At 46.0% G+C, this 23960-nt stretch overlaps 2 protein-coding genes across 3 annotated transcripts; both read right to left on the reverse strand.

Annotated features, from left to right (window-relative positions):
• Positions 1-14647: 14647 nt before the first annotated feature.
• TSTD1 (thiosulfate sulfurtransferase like domain containing 1) lies at positions 14648-16159 on the reverse strand. Its single transcript, XM_044004857.1, has 4 exons — positions 15995-16159; positions 15768-15896; positions 14925-15087; positions 14648-14811 (listed from the first exon to the last, which is right to left on the reverse strand). Exons 1-4 carry the CDS (start codon positions 16089-16091, stop codon positions 14763-14765), a joined length of 438 nt encoding a protein of 145 aa, XP_043860792.1. The 5' UTR covers positions 16092-16159; the 3' UTR covers positions 14648-14762.
• Positions 16160-16628: 469 nt separating this feature from the next.
• Positions 16629-23226, reverse strand: USF1 (upstream transcription factor 1). Of its 2 annotated transcripts, XM_043964185.1 has the most exons (11): positions 23076-23226; positions 20216-20308; positions 19987-20036; positions 19757-19872; positions 19362-19463; positions 18908-19103; positions 18424-18511; positions 18216-18274; positions 18004-18098; positions 17668-17796; positions 16629-17413 (listed from the first exon to the last, which is right to left on the reverse strand). In XM_043964185.1, exons 2-11 carry the CDS (start codon positions 20221-20223, stop codon positions 17324-17326), a joined length of 933 nt encoding a protein of 310 aa, XP_043820120.1. In that variant the 5' UTR covers positions 20224-20308; positions 23076-23226; the 3' UTR covers positions 16629-17323. The 2 variants fall into 2 exon arrangements, with proteins under 2 accessions (XP_043820120.1, XP_043820121.1); XM_043964186.1 differs by lacking the exons at positions 20216-20308; positions 23076-23226 and having other exon boundaries at positions 19788-19872; positions 19987-20037.
• Between the last annotated feature and the right edge of the window lie 734 nt (positions 23227-23960).

Genomic DNA, 23960 nt, shown 5'->3' on the forward strand with positions numbered 1-23960 from the left:
ACTCCAAGGCCGGTGCTCTATCCACTGCACCACCTAGCTGCCCCCCCCCAATAATTCTTTATAGAGGTCACTGTACTCTTTGGTTCTCATCTCTTCAGCCTTAATTCCTGAACAGCACCTTCCAAGGTTCCAGCTGAACTATTATATCAATCAATTAATTAATATTATTATATGCCTGAACTATTGCAATAGCCTCCTAATTGATCTACCTCAGTGGTGTCAAACTCACAGAAAAATGGGGGCCACTGAACTGAACACATTTCTGGAGAAACTAGAGTTAAAAGACTTATGGCATCTTCTAAATGGGACAGCCAAAGAATACACATATTTCTCTGTACTGCGTGAAACTTTTACAAAAATTGATCATGTACTAGGGTATAGAGATATTGCAAACAAATGTAAAAAAGGCAGAAATAGTCAATATATCCTTCATAGACTATGTTGCATTAAGAATAGAAATTGGTTCAGGGACCACAAACAAAAGATACTGACCCAAATGGAGACTTAATAATGAAATCTTAAATGAGTGGGTCAGTAAATAAATTATAGAGACAATTAATACATGTGTAAAAGAAAATGATAATGATGAAACATACCAAAATTTCTAGGATGCAGCTAAAGCAGTCCTTGGAGGGAAATCATATCCTTACAATCATACAATGACAAAGTAGAAAAAGAGAGGATTAATGAACTGAATATGCATTTTTAAAAATTAGAAAATCAACAAATAAAGCTAAAACAATCACAAAAGAGGATATATTAACATTAGAGGAGAAATAGATAAATTTGAAAAAATAGAAATGATAAAAACAAAAAGGTAGTTCTTGGAAAAGATGAATAAAATTGAGCTCTTAGCTAATCTAATTAAAAAGAAGAAAGCAAAAAATCAAATCAATAAAATTTCAAATAGGCAGGGTAAAATCAGAGCAAATCCAGTAGAAATAAAAAGAATAATCAGAACATAATTTACACTATCATATTCTAACAAAGCTGAGAACACAAAATAGAGGAATACCTTCAAAAATATAAAATATCCAAATTATCAGAAGACCAGATGGAGATCTTAAATAACTTGATGTCAGAAAAGGAAATAGTTCAAGCTGTAAAGGAACCACCAAAGGGAAAACAAAAAACAAACAAACAAAAAAACCTCCTGGTCCTGATGGAATTACCAGAGAATTGTATCAAACTTTTAAAGAATAGTTGGTAGCCCTACTTCACAAATTATTCTCAAAAACTGAGAAAGAACCCTACCCAAATTCCTCTTATGAGATAAATATAGTCCTACTACCTAAACCAGGGAAAGATCAAACATAGAAAGAAGACTATAGGCAAATATCATTAATGAACATTGACTCAAAAAATTTAAATGAATCCTATCAGACTACAGTGATTTATCCAATAAATTATTCATTTGATCAAGTAGGATGTATTCTAGGGAGGTAAGGATGGTTTAACATTAGGAAAACAATCATCATAATCATACTAAAAATCCAAACATCAAAACTCATATATATGATCATCTCAATAGCTGCAGTAAAAACTTTTGACAAAGTACAACTTAACAAAGTTTAGGCATAAAGGGATCCTTTTTAAAAATATCATAAAAAGCATTTATCTAGAAGCAAACATTATATACAATGGGATTACACTAGAACCTTTTCCAATAAGTACAGGTCTCAAGCAAGCTGCCCACTCTCCTCACTATTATTTGATAAAGTTCTGAAAATGTTAGCAATACCAGTAAGACAAGAGAGAGGAATTAAAAGGATAAAAATAGGTAAAGGGGAAATAAAACTGTGCCTATTTGTTGATAAAATGTTGGTTTACTTGGAAAACCCAAGGGAATCAACAAAATTTCTCATTGAGACACTATCTTCAGCAAAGCTGAAGGCTACAAAATCCTCAAAAATGAACAGCATAGGGGGAAGCTAGGTGGCACAGTGGATAAAGCACCAGCGGTAGATTCAGGAGGACCTGAGTTCAAATGTGGCCTCAGACACTTGACACTTGCTAGCTGTGTGACCCTGGGCAAGTCACTTAACCCCAATTGCCTCACCAAAAAAAAAAAAATTTAAACGGGGCGGGGGGAGGGAAAGGGGGAGAAACCTATTTGAACAAAAATATAGCAGCTCTTTTTGTGGTGGCTAAGAATTGGAAATTGAGGAGATGCCAATTAATTGGGGAATGGCTGAAAAAGTTGTGGTATATAATTGTGTTTCCTTTTTCTTTTTTTCCATGGGGCAATTGGGGTTAAGTGACAGCTAGTAAATGTCAAGTAACTGAGGTCGAACTCACATCCTCCTGAATGCAGGGCTGGTGCTTTATCCACTGCACCACCTAGCTGCCCCTGTGGTATATAATTGTAATGGAAGATTATTGTTCTGTAAGAAATGACAAGCAGGATGATTTCAGAAAAACCTGGAAAGATTTACACAAACTGATGCAGAGTGAAGCAAATAGACCCAGAACATTGTACACAATAACAGCAATATTGTGTGATGAACAATTGTGACTGACTTAGCTATCCTCAGCAATACAATGATCAAAGACAATCCCAGAGAAATTATGTTGAAAAATGCTATCCACCTCTAAAGAAAGAACTGATGGTATCTGAAAACAGACCAAAGCATACTATTTTCACTTTTTTTTTTAGTTTGTGTTTTCTTCCACAAAATGACTAAAATGGAAATGTTTTACATGATTGCACATTACCATCTATATCATCTCAGGGAAGGGGAAGCTCAAAACTTAAAAAAATAATAAATGTTTTTTTTTTTTTTTAGTGAGGCAATTGGGGTTAAGTGACTTGCCCAGGGTCACACAGCTAGTAAGTGTTAAGTGTCCGAGGCCGGATTTGAACTCAGGTACTCCCGACTCCAGGGCCGGTGCTCTAACCACTGCACCACCTAGCTGCCCCAAAAAATAATAAATGTTAAAAATTGGTTTTACACGTAATTGGGGGGAATAAAATATTTTTTAAAAGAAGAAAAGTGGTTGAATGAGGAAAATATTTTTTTATCAAATTTCTCTAATAAGGTTTTGGTATCCAAGATATATAAACAATTAGTAAATATATTTGTAATCCCTGTTCCAAAGTCCACTGGTATGGCGCTCTCTTCTTTGTGAGATGAATGCCCTGTCCTTCATGAGAGGTGGGACAGAGTTAGCTAAATAAAGGCTAACTCAGTTCTCAGCTAGCCCCTCTTCAGGGACTCTCCGAGCAAAAGTCTCCTTTGAAACCTTTTCGGGACTCTCCAAGTGAGTCTTCAACAAGTTGTCTCCAGCCTTGAGAGAGAAGATGGAAGAAACCAACCCAAATTTAGGTTGTTGAAAGAAGAGCTTCTGAGAAGACATGAGAGAAGCCAACAGTCTTCATCATGTCCTATTTCCAGCGTGCTATTTTCTAGAGACTTTGTGGAGTTTTCCCTTGGATGTGATCCAGGACCCTCTCTCTTGGTTGAAATTTTAGCTAGCTTCCAATGGGAGAGCTCCTTCACAGTGTGTTGTCTCGTATATATTCTCTTTATTTAATTAATTAATTAATTATTTTTTTGAGTGAGGCAATTGGGGTTAAGTGACTTGCCCAGGGTCACACAGCTAGTAAATGTCAAGGGTCTGAGACTGGATTTGAACTCAGGTCCTCCTGAGTCCAGGGCCGGTGTTCTATCCACTGCACCGCCTAGCTGCCCCTATATTCTCTTTTGTATATTTTCTCTGTTCATCCACCTTTGTTATCTACCTGGGACTCAACTCTCACCTGTGGCTCCAAGAAGCTGTAGCATGCACAGTGGCCGCACCTTGGTAAAACCTGCTGCTCAGACTAGGTTGAGTGTAACTGACAGGAAACCCATAGATGAATTAAAGGGGTGTCTACCCCAAGCATGTGAAGACTTCCCCCAGTGGAATGGAAAGATGAGAACAACTAGTTCTAATTGCCTTAAGACAGCTGAAGCAGGCCCTGTGAAGCTCTTAGCGCTTGGTTAGACATTGAAGATACCAAGGTCATTCACTTCATCCTGGGCCATTGCCAGTCATCTTGACTTTTATTACTACTGGACTTCGATGACCCTGGAAGAGAGAGTGAGGCAACTCTGCCTCACTTAAATTCAATTCACCTTGTCATGTCATTGGTTCTCTTTGAAAAAATACAAACAACACTAGCAACGATCCCTTCTCTGATATCTGTTTTGCTATGATTTGGATAAAGGGGTTACTTTGTTGCTTTCTATGTGTGTCCATTGTGAAAATGGTATTAAGTGGGAAAGGGGTAAGCCTTGGTTATAGAGCATGGGGTCTCCCTTACACCTTAAATAACAAAGTGATCAAAAGGTAGATGGAACCCAATCATGTCTCCTAGATTAATAATATTCAAAGGGGTTAAACTTGGTCCAAGTTCAACAAGTCAGATCTATACCTGTAGTGCCCCCCAAACCACCTTTGCCAAGATGCCCAGCACACTGGGTAGCAAGATCCATGTGGCCCCAGCAAACCCATGCCCACGGCCTGGCAGGCCCGATGGAACACCTGGAGATGGGAGTCAAAGGCAACCGGGCCTCCCGTTCCTCCTGGAGGAATGGGGGCAGCCTTTCCTTTGACGCCGCTGTTGCCTTAGCACGGGAGAGGCAGAAGACAGAGGCCCCAGTCATCAGGAGGACCCACACCTGTATTGGGGGTGGGGATGGAAGCCTCCTGCCCAGCCCATCTGCCTCCATCCTACCCCCAGCCTCTGCTTCCAGGCCTCTCAGCTGCTTGGAGGCCCCACTCCCGGCTCAGGAAGGGGCTGGACCCCGCATCAGACACAGTCTGCCACCTGCAGAATCCCAGCTTCTTAACACTGTCATTCTCCCCCAACGCAGAACCTATGCATTTGAGGCACATGCTGGCCTTGGGGAGGGGGAAGGGCTCTGAGGAGGGCTGTCCTCCAATCAGGAGAGATTCCCACTTCATGGCTCTGACCCCTAGCTTCTGTTTTCAGACTGTGCAAAGCCAGCCTCTTGGATCATCTATTTTTTGGGTTTTTTTTTAATTTTTAGTGAGGCAATTGGGGTTAAGTGACTTGCCCAGGGTCACACAGCTAGTAAGTGTTAAGTGTCTGAGGCCGGATTTGAACTCAGGTACTCCTGACTCCAGGGCTGGTGCTCTATCCACTGCACCATCTAGCTGTCCCCTCTTGGATAATCTGAAGCTTAGACATCATCAGGCAGAACTAGCCCTTGGGACACTCCTGGCTTCAGAGTCCTGCCTCAGGATGTAGGTCCACTAGCAGAGGGAAGCAAAGTGAGGAGCCAGACTGCTGGGCAGACAGAACACTGAGGTGGTTCCATTGAAAACGTGGATGGGAACTCACTCAATCCAAATTCCTGTGCTCCTATGAAGCTGGAGCTCCCTCTTCCTAGAGCCCACCATATCCCACTAGGGATATCCCTCACATACACTAGGATGTCTGTAACAGCTAGCTGTCTTCATCCTGGTCTTGGTCTCTTGGATATTGCCTAAAATGCAACACTTAGCTGGGGAGGTGAATGTTCAAGAAACCCATTGAAGAAGCAGCATCAGGGGGTCCTGGGCCCCTTCCATAAAGGAGTTAGTCAGAGCTCCTTAACCCAGCCCCACCTTCAAGCTCCAGGGAGTTGGGGCAGTGGTGGGGTTCCTCTGCTGACCTCTCAGGTCTCCTCTCTTTGGAAAGACTCCCTTCCTTATAGCCCCTTTATGGGGGTGGGGGAAGGAAAATGGAGGTATCTTGACCACAGGCCTATTGTTTCCTACCATGGAAAAGCACCATGTGGGGTATCTAGGTGGCACAGTGGATAAAGCACTGGCCCTTGATTCAGGAGGACCTGAGTTCAAATCCGGCCTCAGACATTTGGCACTTACTAGCTGTGTGACCCTGGGCAAGTCACTTAACCCCCATTGTCCCGCAAAAAACTAACCAAACAAACAAAAAGAAAAGCACCATATGACCCTGTCTGGAGAGAGAGGTCTCTGGCTGTAGGGGGTAATTTGAAATAAAAGATGTATTTTTTCATCTACATGGGACTGGAATGATTCCTCTTTACTCAAACTGCTGGGGTGACTGAAAGATGATTTGGCCAGTTAGTGATTTTTTTTTTGGTTTTGTTTTGTTTTGGGGCAGGGCAATGAGGATTAAGTGACTTGCCCAGGGTCATACAGCTAGTAAGTGTCAAGTGTAAGGCCAGATTTAAACTCAGGTCCTCCTGAATCCAGGGCCAGTGCTTTATCCACTGTGCTACCTAGCTGTGTGCCCCACCCCCATCCCTCCTAGTTAGTGATTTTTGTACATATACTCGATTGGCTCAGGTGACAATTAAAAGGTAGGAATCAGGGCAGCTAGGCGGTGCAGTGGATAAAACACCTGCCTTGGAGTCAGGAGTACCTGAGTTCAAATCCGGCCTCAGACACTTAACACTTACTAGCTGTGTGACCCTAGGCAAGTCACTCAACCCCAATTGCCTCGCCAAAAAAAAAAAAAAAAAGGTAGGAATCAGACCACAGACAGTCACAGAATATTTGTGCCTGCTCTGAAGCAGAGATCCAGGCCTCTAGGTTCCTTCCACCTCATCAGATACTTTCCAAAGCAGTCTCAGTAAATATCCCCATGGGTCCCCAGCACAAACTCTCAAGATTGGGTCCCCAGTGGCCAGTTATTTATGTGTTTCCCTCATTAGAATTTGAGCAACCTGAAGGCAGGCAGACCCTGTTTTAAAAAAAATGTTTGTTTGAATCACTATTGCTTATTACAGTGCCTGGCAAGTAGTAAGCCCTTAATAAATGCTTGTGGACTTGACTGTATACTACTGTAACCCAGCTGTGGCACATGCTTGGCTCACCCAAGATAGAAGCATCCATGTGAGTGATGGCAAGGACCTGTTTCTGGGAGACAGACATGCTGCACTTCTCTACCGTGTGGTTGGGAACAACCTCTTTCCCATCGGCTGTGGAGCCAGAATAGGTTGTGTCTTTAAAATTGACTGGGACCATCTTGCTCTCTTTTTTCCGGCATTGTGTGTGGGAGGGTGGTGAAGGTGGTGTTTTCCTGAAAACCTTAGACACTATAACTCACCTGGGTATGTGTTTGGAGAAGGGCTATTTCCCACTCTTCTTCCCCTTTTAGACCCTGGGGCCCTAAGACTTGAGTTTGAAATTTTGGTCTGTTTCATTAGTTTTTTTCAGTGTTAAGCACAGGTGATAGAGTTCAGGTGACCCTTGGAACTCAGGATTTCATATTGGATGCTGCTATCAGCTGTAGAGATAAAATGTAACACACCTGGCCTTCAGGAAGTGAGGGTCAGGGAAGTTGCTGTTACATTATCAATTAGTCAATCAAGTAATCAATCAACAAGCATCTAGTAAGAGACTACTTTGTGACAGGAACTGTGCTAGGTGGGAAGGGGAGCTTGTACAAATGTGAGATAATCCCTAACCTCCAGGAGCTTACATTCTATTGATCACTACTTTTTAGGTACAATCAATCAGTTTTTAATTCACCTAACATCTAGTCTGTCTCTATATATTGACTAAAAAGATATCATAAGATATCTTTCCTTGCTTCTACCATCTCAACACATATTTTTTAAAAATTCTGAGTTGGTTGATAAAGTCCCTCTCCATCCACATCCTGTTTAGACGGTTCCTTCCTTTCTACTTTCCTACAATTGTTTGTTGAATTTGGATTTTACATCCCTCTGGGAGGCAGTAAACTGTAGAATTGTCCATTGCAAAGTCCTATTCATTTTCTAAACTCTGAAATCTGTTGCGCTTAAATCTAGAGTTCATTTTGGATTATGACCCAGCTATCCCCCCTTTTCTAACATAAAATCAAACAGTTGCGAAGAAAGCCAGTTATACTGAAATGTGGTTGTCAAAATATTTTTTAAAATAAAAGTATTTTATTATTTTCCAGTTACATGTAGAAATAGTTTTCAACATTTGTTTATATAAGATTTCCAATTCCAAATTTTTCTCCCTCCCCTAGACAGCAGGTAATCTGATATAAGTTATATATATACAATAACATTAAACATATTTCTGCACTAGTCATGTTACAAGAGAAGAATCAGAGCAAAATATTTTTTAAAAAATAAGTTAATTGGGGGCGGCTAGGTGGCACAGTGGATAAAGCACCAGCCCTGGATTCAAGAGGACCTGAGTTCAAATCCGACCTCAGACGTTTGACATTTACTAGCTGTGTGACCCTGGGTAAGTCACTTAACCCTCATTGCCCCACCAAAATAAAACAAACAAAAAAATAAGTTAATTGATGGTAATATTCTTTATTTTTCCTTTTCTTGTTTTGTATTTTAGTTTAAAATGAATTAAAAATACCCCCCCCAAAATAAAAGTTAATTGACCCCAGGTTAAGATCTGCCTAAACTACTAGAATGTATGCTCCTTAGGGGAAGGGACTATCTTTTTATATTTGTATCACCAGTACTTAGCAGACAGAATGCTGAGCCTGTATTCAGGAAGACATCTTCATGAGTTCAAATCCAACCTCAGACACTTACTAGCTGTGTAACCCTGGACAAATCACTTAACCCTGCTTGCCTCAGTTTCCTCATCTGTAAAATGAGCTGAAGAAGAAAATGGAAAACTACTCCAGTATCTTTGCCAAGAAAACCCCAAGTGGAATCATTGGACATGACTGAACAACAACAAAGCATTTAGTAAATGCTGTTTTCTTTCCTTCACTTATTCATACATTATTATCAAATAAGATAATATTTGTAAAGCACTTAGCACAGTACCTGGCACATGGTAGACTCTGAATAAATGCTGTTTTTTTCTTTCCCTTCCTTTCATACTTAGGTCAAACTTATCTAATTGCATTAAGATCTCTAGGTCACCTACCATCCATACTTAATATATTTGTGTGTACACATGTGAGGTTAGGGGTTTTATTGCTGCCATTTGTCTCCTATTGATCTTCACTGATAGTCTTTCTCCCAGTTTGTACAATTCCAACTCTATGAAATTTAGCTTGTAAGAATTATGTGGGCAGTTTCATCCCATCCCCCTCATTTGGTGTATAAAGTCTTGTTCAGATTCAAGATGCAGCAGCACAATTATTTACTGAGCTGCAAACATAAGAGAGGATTTGGGGTGGTGGAGAGGAGCCTGGAGGTGTCATAAGGAAGGGGAAGTCTGTGTACAGGCACAGAGGTAAAAGTGGGCATTGAATTGGGGAAAAAAGGGAAATCCATGCCATTGGAAAAAAGGGGTGATATTGGGGAGCAATGGGAGATAAGACTGAATAAAGAAGTTGGAGCCAAATTGTGGATTTGGCTTTGAATAACAGGCTAAGGAATTTAGACTTGAGAGACAGGGATGTAATGCAGGGTGCCTGACATGGAGCCTGGGATCAAATCTGGGCCTGGACACTTACCAATAATTGTTCACTTACCTCCTATCATTTGTATGATTTTCTTATCTTTTCCAAAAAAATGTTACTAATGCCTGTAGTGTCTACTTCACATCATTATTGTGAAAACCAGTGGGTATGTTTGCAAACATTAAAATGATGGATAAGGGCAGCCAGTGGACAAAGCACTGGCCCTGGATTCAGAAGGACCTGATTTCAAATGTGACCTCTGACACTTGACTCTTACTAGCTGTGTGACCCTGGGCAAGTCACTTAACCCTCATTGCCCCACCAAAAAAATTAAAATAAAGCAATGTATAAATCAGCTATCAATTGCAGCAATGGGCGATAGAGAGGTGTACCTTGTTTTTCTGTATAAGAGGAGCTACCTCACAGGACTGTTAGGATTGAATGAGATATTTGTAAGAAGCATTTAGCATAGTGCCCGGTACATGCTAGGCATTATATACATGCTTGTTTCCTTCCCCTTATGTAGTGACAGGAAAATAAGTCTGGCAATGATATCAGCGATAGATGAAAATGGGAAGATCTTGGGAGACAGAAAGACCTGGTAGGAAGCTTGTACAAAAAAATCAGGTCTAAATTGATACAGGCCCAATCTGGGAAGTTAGAAGGCAATCTCAAGAAACTTTGGAAGAGGTGAGGATAGATGGAGAAGAGGAGAGCCGAAGTACATTATATTTGGAAAACTCAGAGCTGACATTCTTTATTACTGCCCCATAGGGGAGGTAGAAAGGGGCCCAAGCATTTACAGAGTAGGTTTAATGTGTTTTCAACACCAAAGGGGTGTGTTTGGCAAGACAGGGAAGAGTAACATTATCTTATGGTGGCCAGGATGTAATTATAGCTAGGGAATATGAACATTCTGGTCCAATCATTTTGGTTCTGGGACTTTCTCCAACCATGTTCAAGATGCATAGGTAATTAAAAAGAAGGGGTTGCAAGTATTTACAGGCCATGAAAGAAGAAACTAAGAAAACATGCTAGGACTTAAACAAGAGACAATATTAGGTATCAGGAAGAACGTTACAGCAATGAGGAAATTGGAGAGAAACTTGTGGCATCCTTTCTGGAGTTATTTCAAGCCTAAAGAACCCTCTACTTAGGACAGGCTAGGAGCTATCTTACTTAAAAGGGTGGGGAGGAAGGTCTTAGGATCTCTGTAAAGGCCAGCCAATGCAGTGGAAAGTGTGCTGGATATTGCTTGATTAATTAATTAATTAATTTTTAGTGAGGCAATTGGGGTTAAGTGACTTGCCCAGGGTCACACAGCTAGTAAGTGTTAAGTGTCTAAGGCCGGATTTGAACTCAGGTCCTCCTGACTCCAGGGCCGGTGCTCTATCCACTGCGCCACCTAGCTGCCCCTGGATATTGCTTGAGTTAGAAGACCTGGGCTGAAATTCTGACTTAAGATTGTGACTGGATAAGTCACTTACCTTGAACCTGTTTTCTCATCTATAAAATGAGGGTGTTGGACCCAAAAGCCTCTGAAGTCCATTCTAAATCTGTAATATGACTAGTCAGAGTCAAAAGAGTTATGTGACAAGGAAAACGAGAGGTCCACAGAAGTAGAATTTCCTTCTTCCTTAGTGCGAGAAAGTGTCCAGAAGACAGAGGATTTAAAAATGCACCAATGAGGGGGCAGCTAGGTGGCGAAGTGGATAAAGCACTGGCCCTGGATTCAGGAGGACCTGGGTTCAAATCTGACCTCAGACACTTGACACTTACTACCTGTGTGACCTTGGGCAAGTTACTTAACCCTCATTGCCCCACCAAAAACCCCCCAAACAAAACAAAAATGCACTGAGGAAAAAGAGGAAGAGGACCCAGAATAAAGGAGAGTCTGATGTAGTGGCAAGAACACCAGATTCTATTATTGTCGTGAGATCTGGGGTCAGGTCCCAGATCTGCACTTAATTAACTCTATGACCTTGAGTATCACACTCAAACTTTCCTGGGTCTCAGTTTCCTCACCCATAAAATGGGGATAACAATATTTGCATAAAACATCTTTCACAAGGTTTTTGTGGGATGAGCACTGTGTAAATCTTAAAACTCCACTTCAATGTGATTATTATGCAAGGGAGAGGAGGGGAAAAGGACACAAGACAAATGAGGGTTTTGGGAAATCAAGGATTAGATCCCAGAACTCTCTTTTACAGGCAAAAAGAGGAAATGTTTAAAGACAAAAACAAAACAAAAACCAATCAGATGAGAGTTTGGGGACTGAGTTACATATAATACCTGCTGAACTTCTGAGGATTTTAGTTTTTTAAAGTGAAAATGGTGTGCTTCGATCTGCAGACTCCATGGTTCTTTTTCTGGATGTGGAGAGCATTTTCCATCATGAGTCTTCTGGCATTGTCTTGGATCATCTTATTGCTGAGAAGAACTAGTCTATCCTAGTTGATCATCACACAATGTTGTGTTCTCTCGGTTCTACTCATTTCACTTGGCATCAATTCGTGTCTTTCCAGGTTTTTCTGAAATCCACCTTCTTATCATTTCTTACAGCACAATAGTATTCCATTACATTCAACTTGTTTAGACATTTCCCAACTGATGGGTATCCCCTCAATTTTCATTTATTTATTTATTTTGGTGAGGCAGGGGCAGCTAGATGGCACAGTGGATAGAGCACTGGCCCTGGAGTCAGGAGAACCTGAGTTCAGATCCGGCCTCAGACACTTGACACTTACTAGCTGTGTGACCCTGGGCAAGTCACTTAACCCCAATTGCCTCACCAAAAAAAATAAATATTTTTGTGAGGCAATTGGGGTTAAGTGACTTGCTCAGGGTCAGACAGCTAGTAAGTGTCAAGTGTCTGAGGCCGGATTTGAACTCAGGTTCTCCTGACTCCAGGGCCAGTACTCTATCCACTGTGCCACCTAGCTGCCCTCACCCCCCCCCAAATTTCAATTCTTGGTCACCACAGAAAGAACAATTATAAATACTTTTATACATGTGGGGCCTTTTCCTTTTTTTATGATCTCTTTGTGATATAGACCTAGTAGTGGTATTGCTGGGTCAAAGGGTATGCACAATTTTATAGCCTTTTGGGCAGGGTTCCAAATTGCTCTCCAGAATGGTTGGATAAGTTTACAACCCCACCAACAATGCATTAATGTTCCAATTTTCCCACATCTCCAACATTTGTTATTTTTCTTTGTGTCATATTAGCCAATTGGGTAAGTGTGAGGTGGTACCTCAGAGTAATTTTAATTTTCATTTCTCTAATCAGTAGTGATTGAGAACATTTTTTCATATGGCTGTAGATAGCTTTAATTTCTTCATCTGAAAACTGCCTGTTCATATCCTTTGACCATTTCTTAATGGGGGAATAACTTGTTTTCTTATATGTTTGATTCAGTTCTCTATATATTTTAGATATGAGGCCTTTATCAGAAACACTGGCTGTAAAAATTGTTTCCCAACTTTCTGCTTTACTTCTAATCTTGTTTGCATTGGTTTTGTTAGTGCAAAATCTTTTTAATTTAATGTAATCGAAATGATCCACTCTGCATTTCATAATATTCTCTATCTCATCTTTGGTCATAAATTCTACTCCTCTCCATACATCTGACAAGTAAATTATTCCTTCCTCTCCTAATTTACCTATGGTATCACCCTTTATGTCTAGATCATGTAACCATTTTGACTTCAATTTGGTATACAATGTAAGATATTGGTCTGTGCCTAGTTTCTGCCATACTATTTTCCAGTTTTTCCAGCAGTTTTTGTCAAATACTGAGTTCTTATTATAGGGGCTAGAGTCTTTGGGTTTATCAAACAGGAGATTGCTATATTCATTTACTGCTGTTTTGTGTTCCTAATCTATTCCACTGATCCACCTCTCTTTTTTTTTTCTTTTTAATTCTCTTCCTCCCTCCTCCCCACCCTTCCCTAAGAAATTAAGCAATTCAAGTTATACATATGCAGTCATGCAAAACATCTCCACCTTAGTCAGGTTGTACCACTCTATTTCTTAGCCAGTACAAAATAGTTTTGATGGTTGCTGCTTTATAATATAGTCTTAGATCTAGTATAGCTAGGTCACCTTCGTTTGCATTTTTTCATTAATTCCCTTGATATTCTTGACTTTTTTTCTTCTAGATGAGTTTTGTTATTATTTTTTCCAGTTCTGTGAAACTTCTGAGGTTTTACTGGAACCTGAAACCTGAGGTCTCTTGGTACCATGAGTCCCTTGCAATAGTCATCCTCACCCCATTATCCATGAGACATGTGTATATGTATCTAGGTGTATATCTGTAAATGTGTGTGTGTATATATACACACACACACACACACACACACATACATATACCTATATATACATGTTTTGTTGTCATTCAGTCATTTCGGTTGTGTCTGACTTTTTGTGACCTCATTTGGGGTTATCTTGGCAAAGATACTGGAGTGGTTTGCCATTTCCTTCTCTAGCTCATTTTATAGATAAGGAAAGTGAGGCAAGCAGGATTAAGTGACATGGTGGTGGTGGTGGGGGGGGGGGTGGTCAAACTAATTATCTGAGGCCAGATTTGAAGTCAGTTAAGAGGAATCTTTCTGACTCCAGGCTCAGCACTCTATCCACTGCGCCACCTAGCTGCCTTCAATATACATATACATAAATATATGTATGCTGGGGTGGCAGGATAGAGAGACAGGTAGGTGGCACAGTGACTAGAGCGGTGAGCTTGAAATCAGGAATCATTCCAGTATTTTGCCAAGAAAACCCCAAAATGGGATCACAAAGAGTCAGACATGACTGAAACAACTCAATATTTCTCTCCACACAACCAACTTGAGCACTCGAGAGTGCACACACACACACACACACACACACACACACACACACACCTATTTGACACAAACAAGTAACAGGAGTGGGGATAACTATATATACCCCCACATACATTCATATATATGCAAATGTATGTACATGCATATGTCTACATACAAACATATGTTCTATCGATATCAGCCTATCTGTGTCTGTCTATCTGTGGATGGTGTATCTGTCAGAGGCCATTACTTCTTCAGCCAATGGAGATGAACCTGAATTGGAGAAGCAGCCTAGGAAAGAATCATCAGCTTCTCTATGCATGTATGTATGGATCTGAGGGAATGTAGGAAGCTGGAAGAAACAGCCCAGAGCTGGACTGTGGAAAGCGTAGTGTCTACCATATAATTAATAACCAGGGGTGGAACAAGGACCAAGGGTCAGTCTTAATAACAGAACAAACATTTGCAAGTTTTTCCATTAAATACTCTTTATTAGGTTACTTTGTGGGCATAGCAGTGTACCCACATACAGAAAGGTTACCGGGGGAAGGAAGGTATCAGTGTTCCTTCCTCCTGATTAACCCTCCTTTGCTTGCCATGCCCTATAGGCATCTTCGTAATTAGCCCTGTGGAAAGAAAGGGACATGCGTGAGAGAGGGAAGGGACTGCGGAAACACACTGTCTCCCAACATCTACTCACTGCCCCCCCCTCCCCTTCCCCTGTACCCTTTTGCCATACCCCAAATACTCAAGCTCCCTAGCGGTCTGCATGGCATGGCATTCATTGCTGCCAATCTGGCAGAAGAAGACTAGATTCTCTTCTTCTGGTATTGGCTTCTCTGCAAAATAGGTAGCCTGGAAGTCAGCGGGCTCCATGCGCAGGGCATTCTCCAGTTCCGACACTGGGAAGGAACAAGACGTGGGGGAGAGAATGGAGAAGAAAGGGCTAAGCAAGGAGGGGCTATATCATTCTTCCCCGATGCCCCCCCCCTCCAAATTCATATTCTCACTCTCTCTCTGCACATTCATACACACACTGGAGTACACACGGATGAATGCACGCATATACATACATCCACTAAGAAGAAATAGGCTCCCACTCCCAGACAGGCACGTGAGCTACCTTGCCACCATGGATTCCAAGGTAATTGGCTCCCCAGGGAGAAGCAAACAGGCATCCATCTTTGCAGTCCCTTCCCCTTTTTATTTATCCTGTAAACAGGATTCCCCCACTCCCACGGGGCCGGTGGGCAGATTCCCTCTACTCTCCCCCTCCCCTACGTTATTTGTCCCTCAACTTCACTCGCCCCCGCACTGCTGCGGCTGGCTGGCACGGCCCACCCCTACCGTCCCCGCATTGCGCACTATTGCGGTTACCATCTCCCGTACCCCGCCCTGTATCGCTGGCCGTTTGCAGACGCTGCACCCCCCCCCTTCCCTCCCCTCCCCCTACTGCATGATTGCTGTGGGCACCATCCCCCACTCTGCCCCGCAGCCCCGCAACACTGACTGCAAGGCTGCTACGGCACCTTCCCCGCCCCCACCCCACATTAGCACAGTTCGGGCGTGGTCGCCTCCGTACCCGGGATGTTGAGAGCCCCAGGGATGGTCCCAGCCGCGGACTCCTCCCGAGAGCGCACATCGATGAGCCGGACCCGATCCCGGTCAGTGGCCAGGATGGAGCGGAGCTCCGGGAGCGATATGGCCGGGGCTGAAGGGAGGGAAGAGGGAAGGGGATCGTGAGCATCCTGATCGCCCCCGCCCACCCCACCCTGCCCCAGGTCAGGATCAGGCTCCTTATCCCGTTACCTCGGCTCATGTTGCGAACCTCCATCGCACAGCGGCCCCCCTCTGGGAGAGCGAAGGGCCCAGCCTCGATGCCCATACCATTACCGGTCGGCAGCATCTTTGCTCCGGACTGCTGCCTATGGAACCGGAAGAGCCCCCAGGATTCGCACTGCCCGGCTAAGCTCCGCCCCCGTCCCCATGGAAACAGGAGCCAAGGCACTGCAGCCTCCTCACTGGGCAAGCTCCCAGCGCAGGGCGGGGGGGGGGGGGGGGGGTGTCATTGGCGCAGAGAATAGCCTAGGAAAAGGCTCTAGGGGCTATCTCCTCCCTGCCATTTCAGACATGGGCACTGAGGGCTGAGGTTAAGTGACCAGCCCAAGGTCACAGAGCTGTGGCCTCACTGGAACTCTAAGTCAGGTCCTTTCGCTGCAGAACCAGTTTTCTCCATCACCCCACCCTGCTGAGCCCACAAGACCGGCTCTCCCTCTTCTCGGGTGCTGGTCCCGGGCAGCAAGCTCAACAGCTCCGCGAGGCACCCGCACTCATTCCCCACAAGAAGAGGGGTCCATCGGTTCTCCAATCCCTTCAATTCCTCCCCACTCCTCATCCTCCCCCCGCCCCACCACATCACCCCCACAGAACACTAGAGACAAAGGTGGCTCTGAACAATTTTATCTTTCTCTAAAAAAAAAAAAAGAAAAAAAAAAGAAAAACAAGGGGGAAAAGGAGGGGGAGCCCCAAGAAGGGGAAGAGCAAAGAACAGCACCTCTGCCTGTTCTTGCCTCCATCCCAGAGATTTCTGGGCCCTAAATCCCTGCCCTAATTCCTTTTCCAGCTCTAACATTCAGTACCTCAGATCCCCCACCCCGCCTAAAGTCTGTCCCCTTAGGGGACTCAATCTCAGGAACCTTAGAGCTTCCAATGGTGCCTCCCCTACTGGTCAGAGAAGGGAGGCTCCAGTTCTCAAATGCAACCCAGAGAGTTACCACCTGTCCATCTCCTCTCTAGCTACATGCTCAGAGTCGTCACATATTAGGCCATGAGCGTGTGATATCCAGAGTAGAAACAGCACATGCATGTGCAAGACAAGCACAAGGGCCCAGGGAGAAGGGGAGAGAAAAGGAAGGCTGTTGGCAGGTATGGGCCTGTCCTTTGTGCCACACTCAAAGCTGAAGGCCAAGGGCATCATGGGGCCACAGTTTCTTCAGGTGCTTCAGCAACTCTCACGGCCCCACTCCTCATGAGGACAGTGGGAGGAGGAGGTACGGGTTAAGTCCGGTGCTCCTGGGCTGCCTGCAGTCCTGGGGAAGGGGCTCTGGTGCCCAAGCCCAATGGAAAATTCCCCAGGGTTTAATTGGCATCATTCTTGATGACAACCTCCACTCCTTGGTGTCGCAACTGAGCTCGTAGCAACAGGTTTTTATTCTTCAGCTCCTCCACCTGGCCGAGAGAGAGAGAGAGGGAGGGAGGTTAGAGGGGCACTCCAGGCAGAGTCAGGAAACACTTGGCCTAGGGGCCACCAGGTCTTCTGACTGGCAGACCAAACAGCAGATAGATAGAACCAAGTCCCCTCAGGCCCAAGCCAAGAATGTCCTGAATGCTCTAGGAGATGCCTCTGGGAACCTGGGCCAGATGGGGACAAGGGAGAGGAAGAGGATATCATTCAAAGAGGACTGTCCCTGGGGTTATCTGACCTGTTGGCGAAGGACTTTGTTGTCCAGCTGTAGCTGATCCAGCCCCTGCAATTCCTCTGACAAACGATGGTTGCTCTGTCGAAGTTCCTGGATATAATCACAGGCTTTGGACAGGATGCCACCTTTACTCTGCAAAAAACAGAGGATGCCTGGTTTCAAGGTGGCTTGTGTGGAGAGCCACGCCCTACTTTGGAAGGGGAAGCACCCAGGGACAGAAATACAAACTCCCCTCCCTAACCCCATGCTTCAGGAAGGAGGAGAGACATCTATCCAAGTGGCCCTGGATCCCTACCATCACCATGAGAAAAGCCCCGACCAGCAGGGTGTTCCCCTAACCTGGCCAGACTTGGTGTTCTCCATGGAACAGTCTGGGATGATCTTTGACAGCTGCACAATCCAGTTATTGATTTTGTCTCTGCGGCGGCGCTCCACTGAAATTTGGAGAAGGCAGGATGACTTAAGGGAGCACCAGCAAGGTAAAGCTACCTAGCCCCGCCCACCCCCCAACCCTAACTCCCTCATCTGGCCAAGTCACCCACTCCAAGTACCTTCATTGTGCTGAGCTCTTCTTTTCTCATCTCGAGTTGTCCGAGGAGCTTCTGATTTCCTGAAAACAAATTGTGGGGTGACCACAGTGAGGGGGAATAGTAACGCAGGATGGGAAAGACATTTTGGAGTGAGGGATTTACACATGGAAATTGGGGGCTGGGGATCAGGGTAACTCACGAGAAATGAAGAGAGGCAAGGGTCACTCACGGGGAGTAGGGGTGCGTCCTGGGTGCAATGGAGCGCTGGGTTCCCCCCTGTAGCACTTCTTGGGGTGACATCATCACAAAGAACTGACCTGGAAAAGAAACATAGATGTGCTCCCATATCCATCACATGCTCCAAACCCACATTCAGCTCCTGAGTATTAGAAAGAAGGAATAGGGGGCAGCTAGGTGGCGCAGTGGATAGAGTACTGGCCCTGGACTCAGGAGTACTTGAGTTCAAATCCGGCCTTAGAACATTGACACTTACTGGCTGTGTGACCCTGGGCAAGTCACTTAACCCCAACTGCCTAAAACAAACACACACACACACACACACACACACACACACACACACACAAACAACACCCCCCCCCCCCAAATGTATAGGAAGAAGGGATACCGGGCTCCGGCCTCTCTCCTCTGTCCCACACCTCACTGCTCATGCTAGCACCCTCTCTCACTCACCCACCATTAGGATGACATCTCACCAGTTCCAGGAGGAGTAGCCTGTCCCAGTAGTGCCTCAGAGCCCTGGGTGGTAACAACGGTAGCCGTGCTCCCAGCACCAGCTCCCCCGGCCCCCTCCCCAACTGCTGTACTGGGGAAGTAGGTGTAGTGCGTTTCTGTGGCTGCCCCCTCTGTCTCCACTGCATCTTCACTGGTAAATGCTCCTTGGATGACTGCCTAGGAAAGGATTAAAAGGGCACATTTCAATCACATCTCTCCTGCCACAAAATTCTTATGGTCCCAATGCCTCAGAGTTGTCCACTCTAGGAAGGAGTCCCCTTGTTACCTAAGGACTAGAGTGACCCTAGCCCCTCCTCCCTACTCCTTTTTGAAGCTAAGGCCCCTCCCCCAGACTCCTATCCCATCTTACTGGTCAATTCCCATCTCACCTTTCTTAGAGCCAAGCCTGCTCCCCAAGCTCCTATTCCTTCATACCTGGGTCATAGACTGGGCGGCAGGGTAGCCGCTGATGGCACCAGTGCCTTCAGTTTGGCCATCCAGCTGCCCCTCAGCCACCTGGATCACTCTGTACATCACCTGGGAGGAGGGGAAAAGAGAGAGATGGGAAAAGTAACTCCTATGAACCCCAGGGAGCTCCTGAAAGAGGCCAAGGGAGCAGGGGGATCCTCAGAAAAAGACATGAGGATGATGCATCTCCTTTACCACTTCTGCACAAACTAGTCACAATGAGCAGCTCACAGCTCAGGAGGTCTGGTTTTCTCCAAACTAGCATTTCCTTCTTTTCAGTACAGCCACGTTCCCCACCCACATAAGGGCTCTCCAACCCAAACCCCATGGCATTTCTGTGGTTCCTTGGGGCCTCCCCTTACCTGGCCCCCATTCTCAGTGCGGAAGACGTACTTGACGTTGGGATCAGGAAAGGTGGCAGCTGACTGGATGCTGGCGATGGCCACACTGGTGGGATCTTCACCAGTTGCCACTGCACCTGAGTGAAATATTAAAGTAGTGGGACTCAGCCCGTCCCAACACTCACGTCACACAGAGAACAATGGCTTGCTGGGCATGTTGTTCCCATTTCTGATCCTGACCCACAACTTACCTTCCTGGATCTGCACAGTCCCCTCCTCTGTTTCAGCTGCTTTTTGCTGCCTATTGTGGAAGAAGCAAGATGGAAAAACAAGGGGGAGAAGCAGTGAGCAGGAAGTTCAGGCCCTGGCACTCACATTCAATGGCATTGTCAACACAGCACAGCTGGGATTAAGATTCAGGAGCCTACAATCCGGGTTAGGCCTCACTGGGACCTCACTTCCAATCCACCCTTAACTTACCCCTTCATCTCTCTGCCAGGGGGCACATCCGAAGGGTTGTTCTTTTGCTTAAAGTCTTTGCACCTCCTGCTTCACAATGCTGTGTTGTAAATCCTGGGAGGGAATGGGGGAAAAGGAGAGGAGAGAACAAGACAACTTATTATGAGGTTATGGACCTGAGTAGGCCCTCTTTTGGAGGGGCCCATGGTCTACAAATAATCATGTGTTAAAAACAAATTATTCATCTGGCAGACATTTTCATGAAACCTCCCTTTCCTAACCAACAGTTGAGGAAGTAGGTGGGAAGGCTATATAGTACACAAAGTCATCCTCCTTCTGGCTCTCAACCAAGTGGGTGAGTTATTTGGAGGGATGGACATGAAGGTTTGTAAACAATGGTTTTCCTGGACATATTATTAATATTATTTTGCTTTTCAAAGACAGCAGTTTTGTGGGGCTCAATTATGGTCAGGCATGGCTATACTGGCAAACCATCACTATCACTGTAAAGAAGTTTGGATCTGTTTCCTGTGGCTCCTTTAGAAGTCCACACTGATTCAGACCTTGGCTCTTCTTGGGAACCACCACAGCCCACTTAAGGAAATCTATCTTTTTCTCTAGGGCAGGGAAATTGAATTGCAGTAACAGAAAACAAAGACCAGGCTAGATTTTTCTTTCAGTTCTACCCCCAAACGCTTTAGGTTAGAGTTTTCAGGATTGAACCATCTGAGAAACAATCTTGTGCCTGAAAATCAGCACCCAGAAATTTCCCTCTCCCTTTATTCACCAAGTTGTCTTCCTCCTTGTCTGGTGGGTTTGGCAATTGTGATTTTGTGATGTATGTAATACCACAATAAATGCTTTACTTTATTCCCCAAAGAAGAATGAAGTTCAGGACACCTTGGGGCTCAGGGTTCTACTCTGCTCTGAAGCAGAAGGGGGCCTGGGCAAAAATATAGCTACAGGTTATACTAGGACCCTCCAATCCTTTTGGTTCCCAGTTAGCCAAAGACAGATGACACCATCAAATCTAGCAGTCCAACAGCTTCTACTAGGACGATTACGATTTATAAATTCAACCTCCTTCAACAAAACAGGATCCCTAAGCCAAAGAAGAGATACGAAAACACACCTCCCTCCCTTCTTTGCAGAGGCAGAGGGCAGCGAGTGTGGAATACTTCAGATAACACTATCCCTTCCTCCCCCCCACCCCCAATATGTTGTCTAGTTTTGATGAACTGTTTTTTCCCTCTCCTTTTTATATGTTTATAAGGAAGGGATGGCTTTCTGAGAGGAACAGAGGGGAGGAATACATAGGGAAATGTAGGACAGAGGACAAGTTCCAGACCCAAGAGAAAGTGGTTAAAAAGGGGAACTGAGAAGTGAAAGTGAAACTTGAAAAGGAAGTAAGGGGGGGAAGAAGGAAGGGAAGGGAAGAGGGAAATAACGGGAAGGCAGGGAACTTTTCCAACCAAAGGGAGAAAGTTTACCCAAACACTTTCAAGTTCTCTCTCCAAGGCCCACTGTCCTAACTTCTGTGGGAGACAGTAGGGGAAGGAAGAGGGTTGGAACACGGCAAGAGTTCAACAAGTCCCTCTGCCACCCACACATACCAGGGACAAGTGAGGGCACAAGAGGAAGGTCAGGGCCCAGTTGGAGAGACGTTAATTAGTACAAGAGAAACAGTAATGGCTGGAACCCAGAAAGTGCTCTCTGGCTCTCCAGCCTGCGTGGGGCACAGGCTGGGGGGCTCCAGGGAGCTGTGCTCTCAGAAGAGAATTGGACTTGTCGGCACTCAGGCTTAATAAGAAGGCCAATCGTGCAGGAGAGGGAGAGCAGCCTAGTAGGGTTATAAATACCCGGACAGAGGTCAGGAGAACTGCCCCCTTCCTCTCTTCCTCCCTCCTCCTGTCTGTCTGTCCGTCTGTCTGTCTGTCCCTCTCTCCCCCTCCTGCCCGGTTTCCCTCCCTCCTCCTGCCTCTCTCCCTCCCTCCCCCACCAGATCGACCACTAGTGTGAATGGCGTCCTCATTGCACGTCTACACTCCACTGTGACTCTTCTTGACCAATCCCCTATTCACTCCGGTTCCCTCAACAATTTCGAAAGCAGCCGAGAGGCGAGAGAGGCAGGAGAGGAGACAGGAGAGGGTCAGAGGAGTAGGGAAGAAAGGGGAGGGGGGGGGCAAAGAGGAAAGAGAAGCAGAAAGTGGGGGGGGGCGAGGAAGGGGAGAGGACAAGAGAGAAACAAGAGCCGAGGTTAAAGGGACAGGAGCCAAGTGAAGAGGGGGCTCCACGGCCAACTCCCCCTAACAACAACGATGCTGGCCACCTCTACCAGTGGCTCCGGGCCGTCCTGCTGTCTCCAGAGCAGGGGGTCTGAGGGGCAGCGCTGCCTTGGGAGAGCAGGGGTCCCGTGCCTTGAGGTTTTGCAGGAGTTGGGAGGGGGCTGAGAAGCTGAGGAAGGAGGCAGCTCCAAACAGATGCTCAGCCTGGGGCCCCCTGTTAGGCTAGGAAGAGTATGGGGGCGGGGAGGAGGGGTCGAGGTGGGGGGGGAAGGAATCTAGAAGGGGGAGAGAGGGCGAGGGCAAGGGGGGAGGGGGAGTGCTAGGAGGAGGGATCCGGGAGAGGTGGGGGCCGGGACTAGGGAAGGAGGGGTTGGAGTAGGACCTAGCCGAGCTGGGGAGTGGGCGAGGACCGGGAGGGGGCAGGCTAAGACCAGGACACGGCCCCTCCCCCACCTCCCAAAAAAACAAAGGCTCGCTCGCACCCTCTCCCTTCCGCAAACCTCCCCCGACCGAAGGGAAACCAACGACCCAAAGCAGCTCCCCTGCCTCTCCTTCCTCGCCCGGCCCCCCGGGCTGTTCCCTCGCCCCGCACTCACCAGCCCAGGGCGCCCCGGTAGCCGCCGACTTCCCTCGACCGCGTTCTCCCCCTTCGGCCCCAGGTCTCTCCATGGGCAGCCGCTCATGCGCACTGACCAGCGGTCGCCATGTAGGTGCGGGGCGGAAGTGTCTTTCCTAGGGCCGCCTACTTTTCCGGGGCGGCGAGGCACCGCCCACTTCCGGCTATCGCCATCTTGGTGGAGGGCGCGGCGGAGAGGGCAGCTTCTTCCTAGGAGAGGCGCAGAAGTGAAGTTGACCTGGCCAGACGCCGCTCGATTGGGAACGGGCTCGCTGCTATCTGGCATCGAAGAGAGGTGACTGGCTCATTGTGTCATCTTGATTCCGGACAGCTGACAGTCCCGGCCGTCCACAACGGGTCGAAAGCTTGATGGGAGACCATCTTAAGTTTGGGAGGGATATTCGAAGTGGCCGCCATCTTTGACGAGGGCTGCTCTGAGCGCCATCTTGGGTCTGGGCACCATCGGGAGAAGAATTTCCTGGAACCTGGTCGAGAGCTCGCGCCTCACCTGGCAGGCGCCTGGTTTTGAGGCGAGGCAGAGATGCAGTGACCCCAGCTCTTGGTGGGATTTGGCTCTCCAGGCCCTGAGTCTCCTGAAAACCCATTCCCAGCCACCCCTATGACCACACCCATCCTTGGCAGTGGTCTCCAAGGCCTCGGCCCCTGGCACTTAGGGGATGAGATGCTTGTCCGTTTCTACATCCAAAAGGCTTTTATCGGTTGCCATCCTACCCTAGGGATTATTTTATTCTTAAAATTGCTGCTGACCAGTGATTCCACGACCATAGAGAGGCGCGCCACTCCAAGCCAATACCCACACTTCCCCTTGGTCTTAGAGAGTTGCCTAGGGCCTAGAAAGGTCAAG

Source organism: Dromiciops gliroides, chromosome 4 (genome assembly GCF_019393635.1).
Source record: "Dromiciops gliroides isolate mDroGli1 chromosome 4, mDroGli1.pri, whole genome shotgun sequence".
NCBI lineage: Eukaryota > Metazoa > Chordata > Mammalia > Microbiotheria > Microbiotheriidae > Dromiciops > Dromiciops gliroides.